This window comes from Gigantopelta aegis, chromosome 6 (genome assembly GCF_016097555.1).
Source record: "Gigantopelta aegis isolate Gae_Host chromosome 6, Gae_host_genome, whole genome shotgun sequence".
Lineage (NCBI taxonomy): Eukaryota > Metazoa > Mollusca > Gastropoda > Neomphalida > Peltospiridae > Gigantopelta > Gigantopelta aegis.
In genome coordinates, this window is record NC_054704.1 from 49194733 (window position 1) to 49208341 (window position 13609).

The 13609-nt window shown below is 34.1% G+C and overlaps 1 protein-coding gene across 2 annotated transcripts in view; it reads left to right on the top strand.

Moving 5' to 3' along the window:
* Positions 1–13609, top strand: part of LOC121374054 (coiled-coil and C2 domain-containing protein 1-like) — a 44073-nt gene that overhangs the window by 26176 nt on the left and 4288 nt on the right. The window contains exons 21-28 of one of the 2 annotated variants that reach the window (XM_041500947.1): positions 953–1052; positions 2183–2273; positions 3497–3637; positions 4058–4081; positions 4964–4983; positions 10793–10850; positions 12096–12225; positions 12979–13103. In XM_041500947.1, the coding sequence (XP_041356881.1) occupies positions 953–1052; positions 2183–2273; positions 3497–3637; positions 4058–4081; positions 4964–4983; positions 10793–10850; positions 12096–12225; positions 12979–13103 (689 nt within the window). Of the gene's footprint in view, positions 1–952; positions 1053–2182; positions 2274–3496; positions 3638–4057; positions 4082–4963; positions 4984–7629; positions 8464–10792; positions 10851–12095; positions 12226–12978; positions 13104–13609 lie in introns of those variants that run through there. The other variant, XM_041500948.1, reaches the window with a different exon arrangement.

A 13609-nucleotide genomic window follows, 5' to 3' on the forward strand; every position in this document is an offset into this window, starting at 1 on the left:
TAGGGGAGGTAATATTCCTTAGTCCACCATGCATAAAATAAAAATTAATCTCATAATACAGGAAATGTTAATTGATTGTGACCTTTTCTGCGTTTTACAATTTTATGTCATACATGTAGTAAAAGACTTGCATAAAAGATGTCACACTCGTCACAACCAATCAGATTTTCCATCTGTTTTGATTTTTACTTTACCAACAAACAAGATACATGTATTATTATGATAGGCCATTATTTTTGGTTGTCTCAGACAGAGACATCGACACAATCAGTATTTTGAATAATATACTTGTGTGCAATACACATAGATTGCACACTGTTTGTATTGAGGAATACCTCCGACAAAATACTGCCTGAAAATTGATTCTTATTTCAGCTAAGATCAGATCTCTATTTAAAATGCTTTTCCATCATTGTTAAAGCTTGTGACAAATATAAAATGATTGAACGTTTGATTGGAGAAACAGAGGAAATAAATTTAATGATAAATAATAATGTGTTTAATATTGTCCATTTAATAATTGAAAGCAGTAGGTACCACATTAACTATTATAGTTCTCTGATTGCAGTTTTTGTAGTTATGACTTCTAGAAGATTGGAATTGTAACATGTGAACCCTAAAATCAAAATGACCTCTGTAGGTACAGTAAAACCTCTCAAAACCGGACCCTCTGTAAACCAGAATTCTCTCAAAACCAGATGTTTCTCACCATCCCCTTTTAAATATCAGTACAAAAGAGAACCTGTCTAAACTGGATACCCCATAAAACCAGACTTTTTACTTGGTCCTGAGCATGTCCGGTTTAGGGGGGTTTCACTGTATTTCAAATTGTGCCAACATTGTAGTAATTAGAACATGTTTTATTCCCTACTACAAATCACTGCTACAGTTCATTACTACAAAAATCATAAGGTGAGAATGCTGCTTTAATTTTTTTTAATTTTTTTCACAGAATATGAAGAAACCTTTATTCTACACATAGACCGCAAGGCTCGGTCATTTGCTAGAGTGGTTGAGAGGAAAGGAATTAAGGCAGAAGTCTTTTATAAAAGGTTTGGTTTTCAGCCACTTACAATGTGAAAAAACCTACTTTACTATCATTGTAAGTTTATTAAAGGGACATGCCCTAGTTGTTAACCATTACACCGTTGTTTTTCGCTATTAAACCCATTTTTCACAAATAAAATTACACTTTACTTACATTTTATTATTTAGAATATACATTTCCATTCTCCTGAAGTATTTTTTAGTAATCCTGGTAATCCTGATGTTTGTAATACCACGAAATGCATTTTTTGTATTTCTTAAAAACGCACGCGCCACTGAGAAAAAACCGTTGAGCAGACGAGGTCCAATCTATTTTTAGAGGGGATCTTTCCGTTTCAACGTCACATATGTTAGTATACTATGTGACCGTTATCATTTTGGTTCAGTTCGTTTTCTCGTGCACGGTTCGCGCGATCAACATCCGATTTGTTGTCATTTGCTTGTCGTTCATTTGTGAGGTTTTTCTTCACAGTTCGTGCACATTTTCATTAACAATAAAGTTCAGACAAGTAAGTATCTCAATACAAAACGTTACAAACCCTTAAAACCAATTAGTCTTACGATATCTGGAGAGGACAGAACAGTTGGAACATGCCCAGGAGAGGTGAAAGGAACGCACCCCAAGTCTGTGTGCACTCTGGGAAATTTCTGTGCTTCGAGTGACATCTACCGGTGACATCAGAATACTAACTTTCAAAATTATTTCAAGTAATTGAGTCACGGGGATTCCCATGGTATTTATCGATATAAAACCTTTTTGACTCCATTTTATAAAAACGTGATCTAAGTGTGTTACAGGTTTGTAGATTAACCAGAATTATAATTAATTTTCGCGGGCTGAAACTAGGGTGTGCGACTTTAATTATTGTTTAAATATTCAGTCAGTAAATTGAAGCATTATGTAAAACTTATAAGTTGGATTCATATAACTTAGTAATCATCATAAATGGTAAAATTACTAATTAATATCAAGTTGTGGCACCTTCTTAAATTAAAAATTTGTCTGAACTACCTGCAGACTGATTTTGAAGCGAAACATCAGACAGTTTTTGCACTTGGCCTTCTGTGTAGTAAAAGAAGGCAATGTATGACATTGTTTATAAAATGTATTTTTATTGAAATTATTGTTTTTCAGAGGTTTTCTGAAGAGTGATAAACTTCTTGGTACAGCGACTGTGAAACTGATGCCTCTTGAAAACCAGTGCACACTACATGAAAGTTTTGACGTAAGCATAGAGCTTGTAGTTTTTATTAAGTATTTATAGTTATAGAAAGTGCACACTACATGAAAGTTTTGACGTAAGCATAGAGCTTGTAGTTTTTATTAAGTATTTATAGTTATAGAAAGTGCACACTACATGAAAGTTTTGACATAAGCTTAGAGCTTGCAGTTCTTATTAAGTATTTATAATTATAGAAAGTGTACACTACATACAAATTTTGATGTAAGCATATATCTTGTAGCTCTTATTAAGTATTTATATTTATAGAAAGTGGATATATTATGCATGAGTAGGTGTAAGCCAATGTATTTGGTGTTGCTGATTTGAATGTGGGATGTTTTGACTGAATGTTTCAGCTTTAGACTATTAATCTGTATATAATGTTATGATGGATTTTTCTGCCACAGGAAACAAAATATTTTAGTTTTCTTTTCTTATTTTTCTTGTCTTTATGAAGTAAAAAGGTGAGACAGGTTATCTCATTGGCAACAAAGTCAACTTTTGCATTTAGCTCAACATCATAGTTTAGCATTTAAGTCCATTTGTTCCAACGCCATATAACCGTAAATAAAATGTGTTGAGTGCATCGTTAAATAAAACATTTCCTTCCTTAAGTCCATTTGTCAAAAACTAACATTGAAACATGGTTTATAGTTACATATGTCATTATTCATATTAATCATGTTAAAAAAGAAATTCAAATTTATTAAATTCAAATTTTAATTAAATTTTTTGGGGTAAGTTTTTTCTCTTTTTTTAACATGCATTGAGATGAATATCTATAGATCTGACTATCAGCAACACAGAATAAATTAAACTTTATGGTAGGTGAGACATTATATTTGGCAGAATTCTTGTTTATTTATTTTACTGATCTGACACATTTGTCACCAGGATGTCCACATCTAAAACCCTTGTTGCTGAAAAATCTACAGCCAAAACATCTATCCACTGCCTGTTTATTTCGTGTCACAAAAAGTGTTAAAAAGGAGAGAAAAATTCAGTTGATTGGATTGGACACAGTATGACCAGCAATATAGCTTACAAATGTTCAATGTTTTACCGACATTTGGCAATTGCAAGCTCCACTCTGCTTCGTTTTGGTGTGGTGCCATGCTGTGTGGTAATATATGTCTTCTACGAATGTGTAGTATCTATTTCTGCATATTCAAGTTGGTGTTTTTTCTTCTAAAAATGAGTCCATCTTTGTGTTTTATTTTTAACAGCTAATGGATGGTCGTAAGTCTGTAGGTGGGAAGCTAGAGGTCAAAGTGCGAGTGCGAGACCCCTTCAAAAACAAGCAGGTTGATGAAGTGAGGGAAAAATGGCTTGTAATAGACCAGTTTCTCAGGACACAAGCTTCTCTAGTAAGATTTTTAAAAACCAAGTTTCAAAATTATATTTTTATATGAATTTATATTTTAATTGAAATATTTTTGGTATAGAACAGTTTGGAGATTATGTTGACACTGTATAAAAGGAAATTAATTTATTTTAGTATATGTATACTTATAGATTTATATTTCAAAAGTCAAATAATATGCTCATTTTTATTCCCCAGTCAGTGTTGTTTGGTATAGCTGATATTTTGCAGTCGTTTTGAAAAATGACTGGTAGGACTAGCTGTTATATGAAATATTTAGTTATTTCATGAAATACATGTAACTGTGCACAATATACAATTATTTAAATGATTTTCTTTTACCGTTGTTTCTTTTGTTTGTGCTTGAGTGTTATTTAACATTCATTTGTTCATTTGAGTAATAATATTGTTTATTTTAATATAGAATCAGACACAGAATGCACAAAAAGTAAGCAACAGTTTTATTACATTTCCAAGCAATATTAAATATTCATTTGAGGCATTCAAATCCTTTTAGTATGGATAAAAAAAAAAAAATTGGAATATGTCTTTACTGGTTAATAAAGGGTGAATCTCGTAAGAATGGATATAATATTTTTATATCTGTATTTTAAGTTTCACTGGGTTGGTGAAAAGCCCTGAGGTTTTGTCCACTTCTGTCTGCTTAACACTTTTGACCATTATTCAATGTTCTTATATTTGTTTGGCAGTGATCCAGCTCTATAGCTCATGGATCTGAATTTAAGAAAGATGATTATCCCATGGTTATTTTAGATGCATGTTTGTCTTAAACGTAGACAGAGTAAAACGTGTACACTTGACTAAATACCTGCATTTACCACCATTAATACATGGCTGTTTACAGGGCAGAATTTAGCTCAGTCAGTTGAGTGCTTGCTTGAGGTGCTTGCGTCGCAGGATCGAACCACTTCGGTAGATCCATTCAACTGATTGGAGTTTTTCTTGTTCCGACCAGTGCACCACAGTTGGTCAAAGGCAGTGGTATGTGCTTTCCTGTCTTTGAGAAAGTGCATATAAAAGATCCCTTGCTGCATTTGGAAAAAAGTAGAGAGTTTCCTTTGAATTACCAGAATTACCAAATGTTTGACGTTTGATGATTAATTAATCAATGTGCTTTAGTGGTGTCGTTAAACAAAACAAACTTTTTTTACATGGCTGTTTAAGAAAATTAAACATGACTAAATGATAAATACCTTTTATAAATTTGGCTCATCATTATTAGCAAACCTGAACTAGCCGCTGCAAACCTTTGTCAGGGACTGTTGGTCTAGATGTTTATTTACTGAATCTTTTTATTTATTCATTTCAGAATTTGCAAAGACAGAAAAGGTAAGAATGGCATTCATTTCTTGTAGGTTAATTTTTGGCAGTGTTTTGGCAGTAGGCCCATTGGGCTATTTCTCGTTCCAACCAGTGCACCACGACTGGTATATCAAAGGCTGTGGTATGTACTAACCTGTCTGTGGAATGGTGCATATAAAAGATCCCTTGCTGCTAATCGAAAAGAGTAGCTCATGAAGTGGCAACAGCAGGTTCCCTCTCTTAATATATGTGTGGGCCTTAACCATATGTCTGACGCCATATAACCCTAAATAAAATGTGTTGAGTGTGTCGTTAAATAAAACACTTCTCTGTCTCTCTCAATAGCCAGTTTCTTCAGCATTCAATTAATAAACATCCTCTTTTGTCCTCTTTCAACTTCTTTTAGGCAAAGCAATTCTCTGATTGTATAGTAAAGGTCATGGTATAAGTGGTCTTTTGGGAAATTAACCTTCGTACAAATGAGGAATAGTATAGTATGAGGCAGGAGCAGGATTAATTTCATTGACCGTTACTTTGTGTTCGATACTTAATTTTATTTTAAAATGATGAAAAATGACCTTTATTTGACGGTAGTATACTCATAAGATTGTTCAGCTTTTATTTTTAACTGTGTGTCACATCCTTGTGAGTTCCGTTTTCCCTCCAACAGAATGGCTTTGTCTATCTTAATGGATTCGAAACAGTTCAGTATCCCCTATCCATAAATGTTTTTGGGTTTTTTAAATAATTCTCAAATGAACACGAAACTATTCCAAATGTCATTCTTCAAACATTTCACCACTTGCTTCCCATACCGGTTATTAAACTGTTGTTTTTTGCATGTTTTGTAATCATCATTCAGTAACAGATTCATTAGCTGAAGTTCACCTTTGAATCTAACTAGGAGAAACTGCACGTTGCTACCATGGCTGTGTCACAGTTGTATATATATATATATATATATATATATAAAAGATAACAATCAACTTTCATATTTCTTTTATTTTACAGGGCTTCTAGATTATGGTAGCCCCACTCCCATGGCTAGTGATATTCAGTGTTGGGCTAGTAAATAATTATTATAACTAGCCCGACGGCTAGTGGGAAAAAAACACTTGTCAAATGCTGCATTTACATATTTTGTAAATATGAATATCCTTCCCCTGCTTTCCACCCCAATCTAAGGATTTTTAAGCTCAAGCTCTCTATTTAGGTGACATATCTGATTATTACTATTAGTAAAATTGTACTTATTTAAAAGTAGGGCTAGTGAATTTTTAATCATGGCTAGTAATTTTTTTTAATCACTGATCCCATGGCTAGTGGATTTTTATAAAATTCTAGAAACCCTGTATTTTAATAATTCATCTGGTAACAGCACATACACATGTACCGGGAACATGTATGTGTTGGGTATCAGTGTTCCCAATAATTAATTCCAGACTTGGAACCATTCAACAATTATGTAATGCTCTAAATGGGGAATAGGGATCATGAAATGTGTAACAAAATGTTACAGGTCATGTATGTTGAAGCATATGACAAGAATATTATTTAATTTTAAAGTGAGAGTTTCTTACACACCCATTGGTGAGAACATCATTTGTTGTTTTTGATAACACATACTTGTTTACACATGTACATGTGTTAACAATTTCAAGACATACGACTGGCTGCACCTAGATGATGACCAGGTCACCAGTGCTATACATCCAATGAAAAAACAGCACCATCAAAATCGATTACACTGTGATGTTTAGTTAACCTGACAATCATTTGTCTGTGATGCGTAAGTTAGCTGTAGGTGCAAAGGCTGTAAAAAACTTGTAGTCAAAAAGATGTTAAAATCTGCTTAAAACCTGGTTTTTGAGGATATGTAAGAAATAGAATAATACATTCATGTCCATTAGATACCAATTATCTTACAACTCGTTTAAAAATGTATCAAATTCCTTTTTGCTTATTAGATTCATTATAAAACAACTCGTAAGATAAATGATATCTAACGATCACTCCAGTATTATTCTATATGTAATAGACTGTTATATGGGCAGAGGGCGCTAAAATGGCCTGATTTTGTTGGAACAGCTCCGTTTCAGACAGAGTGTTGCCCTTGCATTTCTTTATGCATATTCTTCTCATGTTTTACAGTAATCTTTTGCAGTATTAAAGTACTGCTGTCATAATTAACATTTATTTAATTTTAGTTTTGAGATTGTGATCTTGGATCCAGTATAATTAACTTATTCTAGTTATAAATATTATTTAAATTTTGTTGTTATTTCTCATTTTCCTTTCTATTCTTATACATTCAGAACTGCCTACCTTTGGAAGTTTGTTTCCTAGCAATGGAGTTGACATTCTGTTCTCAGTTCCTTGGAACAAATATCTTATTTTTATATATTTTTATAGGTTTCAGACTGACTGACTAACTGTTTACAGAACTATTTTTTCACTCCTGAGTTAGATGGGAAAATCTTTTAAACAACTGACTTTCTTTACAGCTAGAAATAGAATGTGAAATTCCTCCTTTTCTACACTGCACCTTTTGTTAATTTTTCTTGCAGTAGAAACTATTCTATTGTCAGTAGTAACAACTATGATTTAGTGCACCTTTTTTGGATGTGCATTCAAAAACAAATTTTTACTCAAAATTTCTTGTCTCTTTGGCAGCATAAAATCAAGCGTCTGTACTCTGTCATAGTTAATGAAGAGGAGAAGGAATTTCATAAAAGAAGATAAGTCGATAAGAAAAATGGCTACATTTGTCAATTTTGACTCCGTCTGTGATACTCAGTGATTTTTGTTTTGTGCCAAACATTTTTATCTGTTTAATGACAAGTTGTGACTGAAGAAATGATGCAATCCACTGTGCATTGCTGGCAGATTTAACTGTGATGAATATCAAGATCTGAAAACCTGGGCACTGATTTTATAGAACTTCAGAGGTTGGACCAGCTGTTCGGATTTAGAAGTCAGCCCTGTGCTGAATAAATTTTAAACTCAAGACTCATCGATTACAATGTTTGAGAATGCCATGTAATCACAATCGTAATGATGAAGCCACACATTCACATAATGGCATCTGTCTTATTTACTTTTGCTATAAAACCACTTGATTGTAATCATAATTACTGAACAATATATTTGCAATCGTAATTGATTACTTTCAGTTTTCTTGTAATTGTGACATTCTTAAGTAATCGTAATCAACAAGTAATCGTTCCATCTCTGATCACAACACATCCATGAATTTTATCAAAAATATACTGTATTTAAAAATACCTATTGAATTTTGCAGAATTTAATTTGTTTCATTTTACCTTATTTTCATGCTTATATTCAATTAAGGTTTAAACATGATGTCCTGTGTCCACACCTCATCTGGGCTGTCTGTCCAGGACAGAGGGTTAGCATTTAGTGAGAGAGAAGTCAGGTCAGGTCAGGTCATAGGGCTTTACTTGCACATTCAGAACAAGCTGTTGTAGCGCACGCCTGTCCTGGACAGGAAAGTTGGGGGGGGGGGGGTGGAGAGAGAGGAGGGACCACCTGCACTGGTACAAGGGAGCACCAGCAGCAGAGAGAAGTCTGTGTAGTGGCCTTATATATACTCAATATGTTGTTAAACTCACTCTGGGTGGGGGCCGGTACTAAGATATGAACCTAGTACCTACCAGCTGTAAGTCCAATGGCGTAACCAGAAAACCACCCAGGCAGGTTTTGTAGAATCAGTTTTGTTTTGCAGAATCTATTTTCTTTTGTATTCTATCCCAGATTCCTGCACTAGGTGTGGCTCAATTTGTGCAGTTATTTTCTTTAAAGTTATATTTGTGCCAATTCCGTCCTTCGTTGTTGTGCAATGATTCATATTTTGTTGGTGAATTTATTTTTTGTAATTGTTATTTTGTATCAAATAGATATGTACATTTCTTAATTTAGTCATGATTTTTTTTTAAAGTTAAAAACAATTTTTACTACTTAATGATTTTACACATTATGTTTTCTGTGATATATATATATATGTGTGTGTTAAAACTGAATAAAAGAGAACAGTTATTATGTTGTTGGTTTCATAAGTATATGTTATCTTTTAAAACATGGGCATATCAAAGACTATGTACATGTATTGTCATGTCTAAAGGAAAGGACATTACATCCTTTGCTAATAATTGAAATGATTGGCTGTTGTTTTGTTTTTGTTTTTGTTTTTAGACCAAGTATCAGAATTAAGATATGTTTGACATTAAAATTTAAACTTAACACGTTGAAATTACCACAAATGTGTATTAAATATCCAGTGTGAAGTGCATATTAAAGACCAAGTCATAATTACTAAATGTTTGACTTTCTTGATTTAATAGATGATGATTAATTAATCAATGTGCTCCAGTGGTGTTGTTAAATAATTTTTAAAATATACGTCATTAATTTATTCGAACAGTGGTTTTTCTCAATATTTTCAAAATAATAAAACCATATGGCCTATTTGTGACTATTAAAATACGAACAGTTTTTTTGTTTTCACGAGTTTTAACTTGCTTATTTATATCTGTAGATTAATATCCTATTATAGGCTCTAAAAGAATACTGGGATTTGCTTCAATGCAAGCTAATCAAGCTGTGAAATAGCTAAGACAAATCTTAAGATGTGATTCCAATTCAGTTTCCAGTATGACTGTTATACTGTAAATCATAAAATATTAGCACAATCGGTAAAGACGTATTAAATGGTAATACTGAAACTTGATAAAATTTAAATGCATTTGATCATATTAACATGGATCCATTGGGTACTTAATGAGTGAAACAATTTTTTTTTTAATAATTAGACTACATGGTATATACTTTAAAAACTTCTAATACATTTTATTATGTATAATTAAATCATTTATACTTATTTTTGTGCTTATATCCAATTAAGGTACAAGCACACTGTCCTGGGCACACACACCAGCTGCCTGGGTCTGTCGAGGACAGTGGGTTAGTGAGAAACAACTTGGTATAGTGGCCTTTCACCTACCCATTGAGTCTGCTTGCTTTGGGCGGGAGCCGGTACCGGGATGTAAATCCAGTACCTACCAGCATTAAGTTTGATGGCATAACTACTACACCACTAAAGAAAGAAAGAAAGAAATGTTTTATTTAACGACACATTCAACACATTTTATTTACGGTTATATGGCGTCGGACATATGGTTAAGGGCCACACAGATAGAGAGAGGAAACCCGCTGTTGCCAATTAAATTTTGCACTAATTGTTTGATTGGTATCACGGTTCATCGAACAGGTACCGTACCACTAGCTGTACTTGAAAGATCATTACCGATAGCCGCTTAACACACAAGATGACAGGTATGGTAAAGAAAGGATTGCATGGTTATTGTTGCGATTCTCCGATTCATCTATAGCTCATTCCGCCTAATTCATGGGCTACTTTTTGCGATTAGCAGCAAGGGTTCTTTGATATGCACCATCCTACAGACAGGGTAGTACATACCACGGCCTTTGATATACCAGTCTTGGTGCACTGGCTGACACGAGAAATAGTCCAATGGGCCCACTGACGGGGATTGATCCCAGACCGACCGTGCATCAAGCGAGCACTTTACCACTGGGCTATGTCCTGCCTGTTACTACACCACTAAGGCTGTTTAATGTATAATGAGATCTATTGGGCGTATATTTTTAGTTTACCAGTATTACATGGTGGGTTTTTTTTTTTTTTGGGGGGTAATGTTGGGTTTTTTAAAGTGGTGTGTGTGTGTGGGGGGGGGGGGGGTTTAAGTGTACATTTGTACATGATTGTAAATTGGTATGTTGTTTGTCTGCATTTCAGTGAGGGTGCTTCATCAATGGAAGTTTTGAGATACGAGAAACAGCAGCTTGATAAACAGGTAGACTTATTTAGATGCATTAAAGACAATTTATATCGATCAAATTTTATGCATATTTTGAACTACATGTACATGCATTGTACAGTTGAATCCCGTTGGTTTGAACCCTGTCGGTGCTCGAGAAAGTGTTCAACCCATTGGGTAGTTCAACCTAACCATTCGGTCAACATCAGATATTCCGTAACATCAGTTAGAAAGTTGAATTAGATACATATTATTTTGGTAACTGCAAACTTAAAAATGTCATCTCGGTGTTATATAGCAAAATATCAGAGTGAAAGAATTTATTACAAATTACTCCGATTGTGTGATGCAGAAGCCTTTGTTGGTATTAATGAAATGTGTGGTTGCTGAAGTGATGACAGCTGAGTAACTCGCCCATTGTTTTATTTAAAACTGGTCTTGTAGACATGTTCAGAGTAACGCTTAACGCCGAGGCCATTTTTGGCACTAATTGTTTGATTGGTATTACGGTTCATCGAACAGGTACCATAACACTAGCTATACTTGAAAGATCATTACCGATAGCCGCTTAACACACAACATGACAGGTATGGTAAAGAAAGGATTGAATGGTTATTGTTGCGATTCTCCGATTCATCTATAGCTCGTTCCGCCTAAATAATTAATCCAAAGGTTGTAATAACCAACTGCTTAAGCACAGCAAATGATGGTCCTTTTCAGTGGTTTTCCATTTGATATTTGTTGTACACCAGTTCGAGGGAAATATAGCTAATAACACAGACAGGACCGATAATTTTGTTCGAGCGAAGGCTTATAGTCGACCCTGGATGTGTTCGACCCATCATCAGTTAATATAAGGGTTTACCGAACAAAAAACTCGGGACTTCACTTTTGGTTTGAGCGTTGAGGTGTGATCAACTTCCAAGGTGAAGCCAACGAGATTCTACTGTATTTAATTACCAATATAACAGTTCTCTCTGTCTCTCTCTCTCTGTCTGTCTGTCTCTCTCTCTCTCTCTCTCTCTCTCTCTCTCTCTCTCTCTCTCTCTCTCTCTCTCTCTCTCTCTCTCTCTCTCTCTCTCTCTCTCTCTCTCTCTCTCTCTCTCTCTCTCTCTCTCTCTCTCTCTCTCTTGGAACTTATAGATTTACAGCAGTCACAAAATTAGTACAAAATTGCACTGCAATTTGTGACTGTTGGTGTTGCACACCAACAAATTTAAAAAACCCCAAAACCCAAATTCTTATGCAATTAATATATCTGTATTTTTAACTTTATTTCAGATTGCTGCTTTGAAAGACAGTTTGAGTTTGACCCAGATGCAGACACTGAAGCACAAAAGCAGCTTGTTGCAGGAGAAGATAGATTTGCAGCAGAAGAAACTTCGCGAAGGAGGCATGGAAACTTGGAAAGGTTGGTGTACACTCTTGCAGGGTGTAAGCTGTCGTTTAACTTCATGAAAAAGGATTTCAAGTTAAATTGTGCAGTTGTGTTTCCTAATTTATTTGTGGAGAAAAAAACTAGTTTGATAATTATCAGGTTTAGTGAGTCTTGACAGTGTATACTAGTTGAACATTTTCAATCCAAATTTTCAAAATTACTAACCATATTTTGTCTATCAAAACTGTGCACAAGATGAAATTAAAATTTAAAACATAAAATTAAAAACAAGACTTTATTAGAAGCTTGTGGTTCCAGATAAAAAAAATCAAAAAAAAAAAAATCAGTGATGCATGTATATGTTTACATTTAATAAGTAGACCTGATAATTGTGTACTAAGTAATATTCTTTTGTACTTTGTCTGTATATTTTGCCTTCTGTCTGTTTATTTTTCTGTATGGATGTCTGGATGTTTATCTGGATGTCTGGCTGGCTGGCTGGCCAAATGGATGTCCAGACAGATGGATGGTTGGATCATCCATGCTTTCATCTATCTTGCTGTTGTAGCTAGAGTATTGCAGCCAGACAGTTGTAGTCCTAGGGCAAATTTGTTGTGGGTGATAGGCCCTGGTCCTCTTGGTTTTTTTGCTGCAAAATGTATCCCTTGCTATCAGTTTGACCAATATTCCAGTCAGGAAATTTTCAACTCTCAGTAGCTGTGTCATTTGAAGTTTATTAAAATTTCTACTACTGTCTAAAGTTTATATCTGAATATTTTTATGCAGCTTACGTGGCCGTGGTGCGTGAAGAAGTGCCAAGTTATGAAACTGAGGCTCACCAGTATGCCAAGTTAGGAGACATGCAAAAGGCTCAGATTTACTTGACAAAAAAGAAAATGGCAGAAAAAGAGGTATGTTCATCATATAGAATTACATGTACCTATCACAGTAATACTGAAGTTAATTGTTAGTATCAAGTTAGACTTTAAAAAAAAAAGTTTTGTTGATTTAAAAATTAAATAATCAGTAGAGACCACCCAGGTGTTCTACAGAGTATGGTTTTATCTGTAGGCAGTATTTATCTAGGATTTGATATAACTGAATGGTAGAGCACTTGACTGGGGTACACTGGAAGATAGGATCGGTTCCCGTTCATTGACCTGTCAGATGTTTTTCCTAATCCCAGCTATAACCCCATGTATACATGTATGTGTTGTCGTATCAGAAAGTATTTGTAAAAGTGCTTTATTCTTTGAAGAATGATCAGACACTACATATAGTATTATTTTTTTATAATTTTATAAACAAATAGTATTTCCAGAGATAATTTCTTTGTTTACTTTCTTGTATTACATACGTTGTTTCTACCAACTTCTTATATCTATATCTATGAATATAAGTATGTATATATACAGTA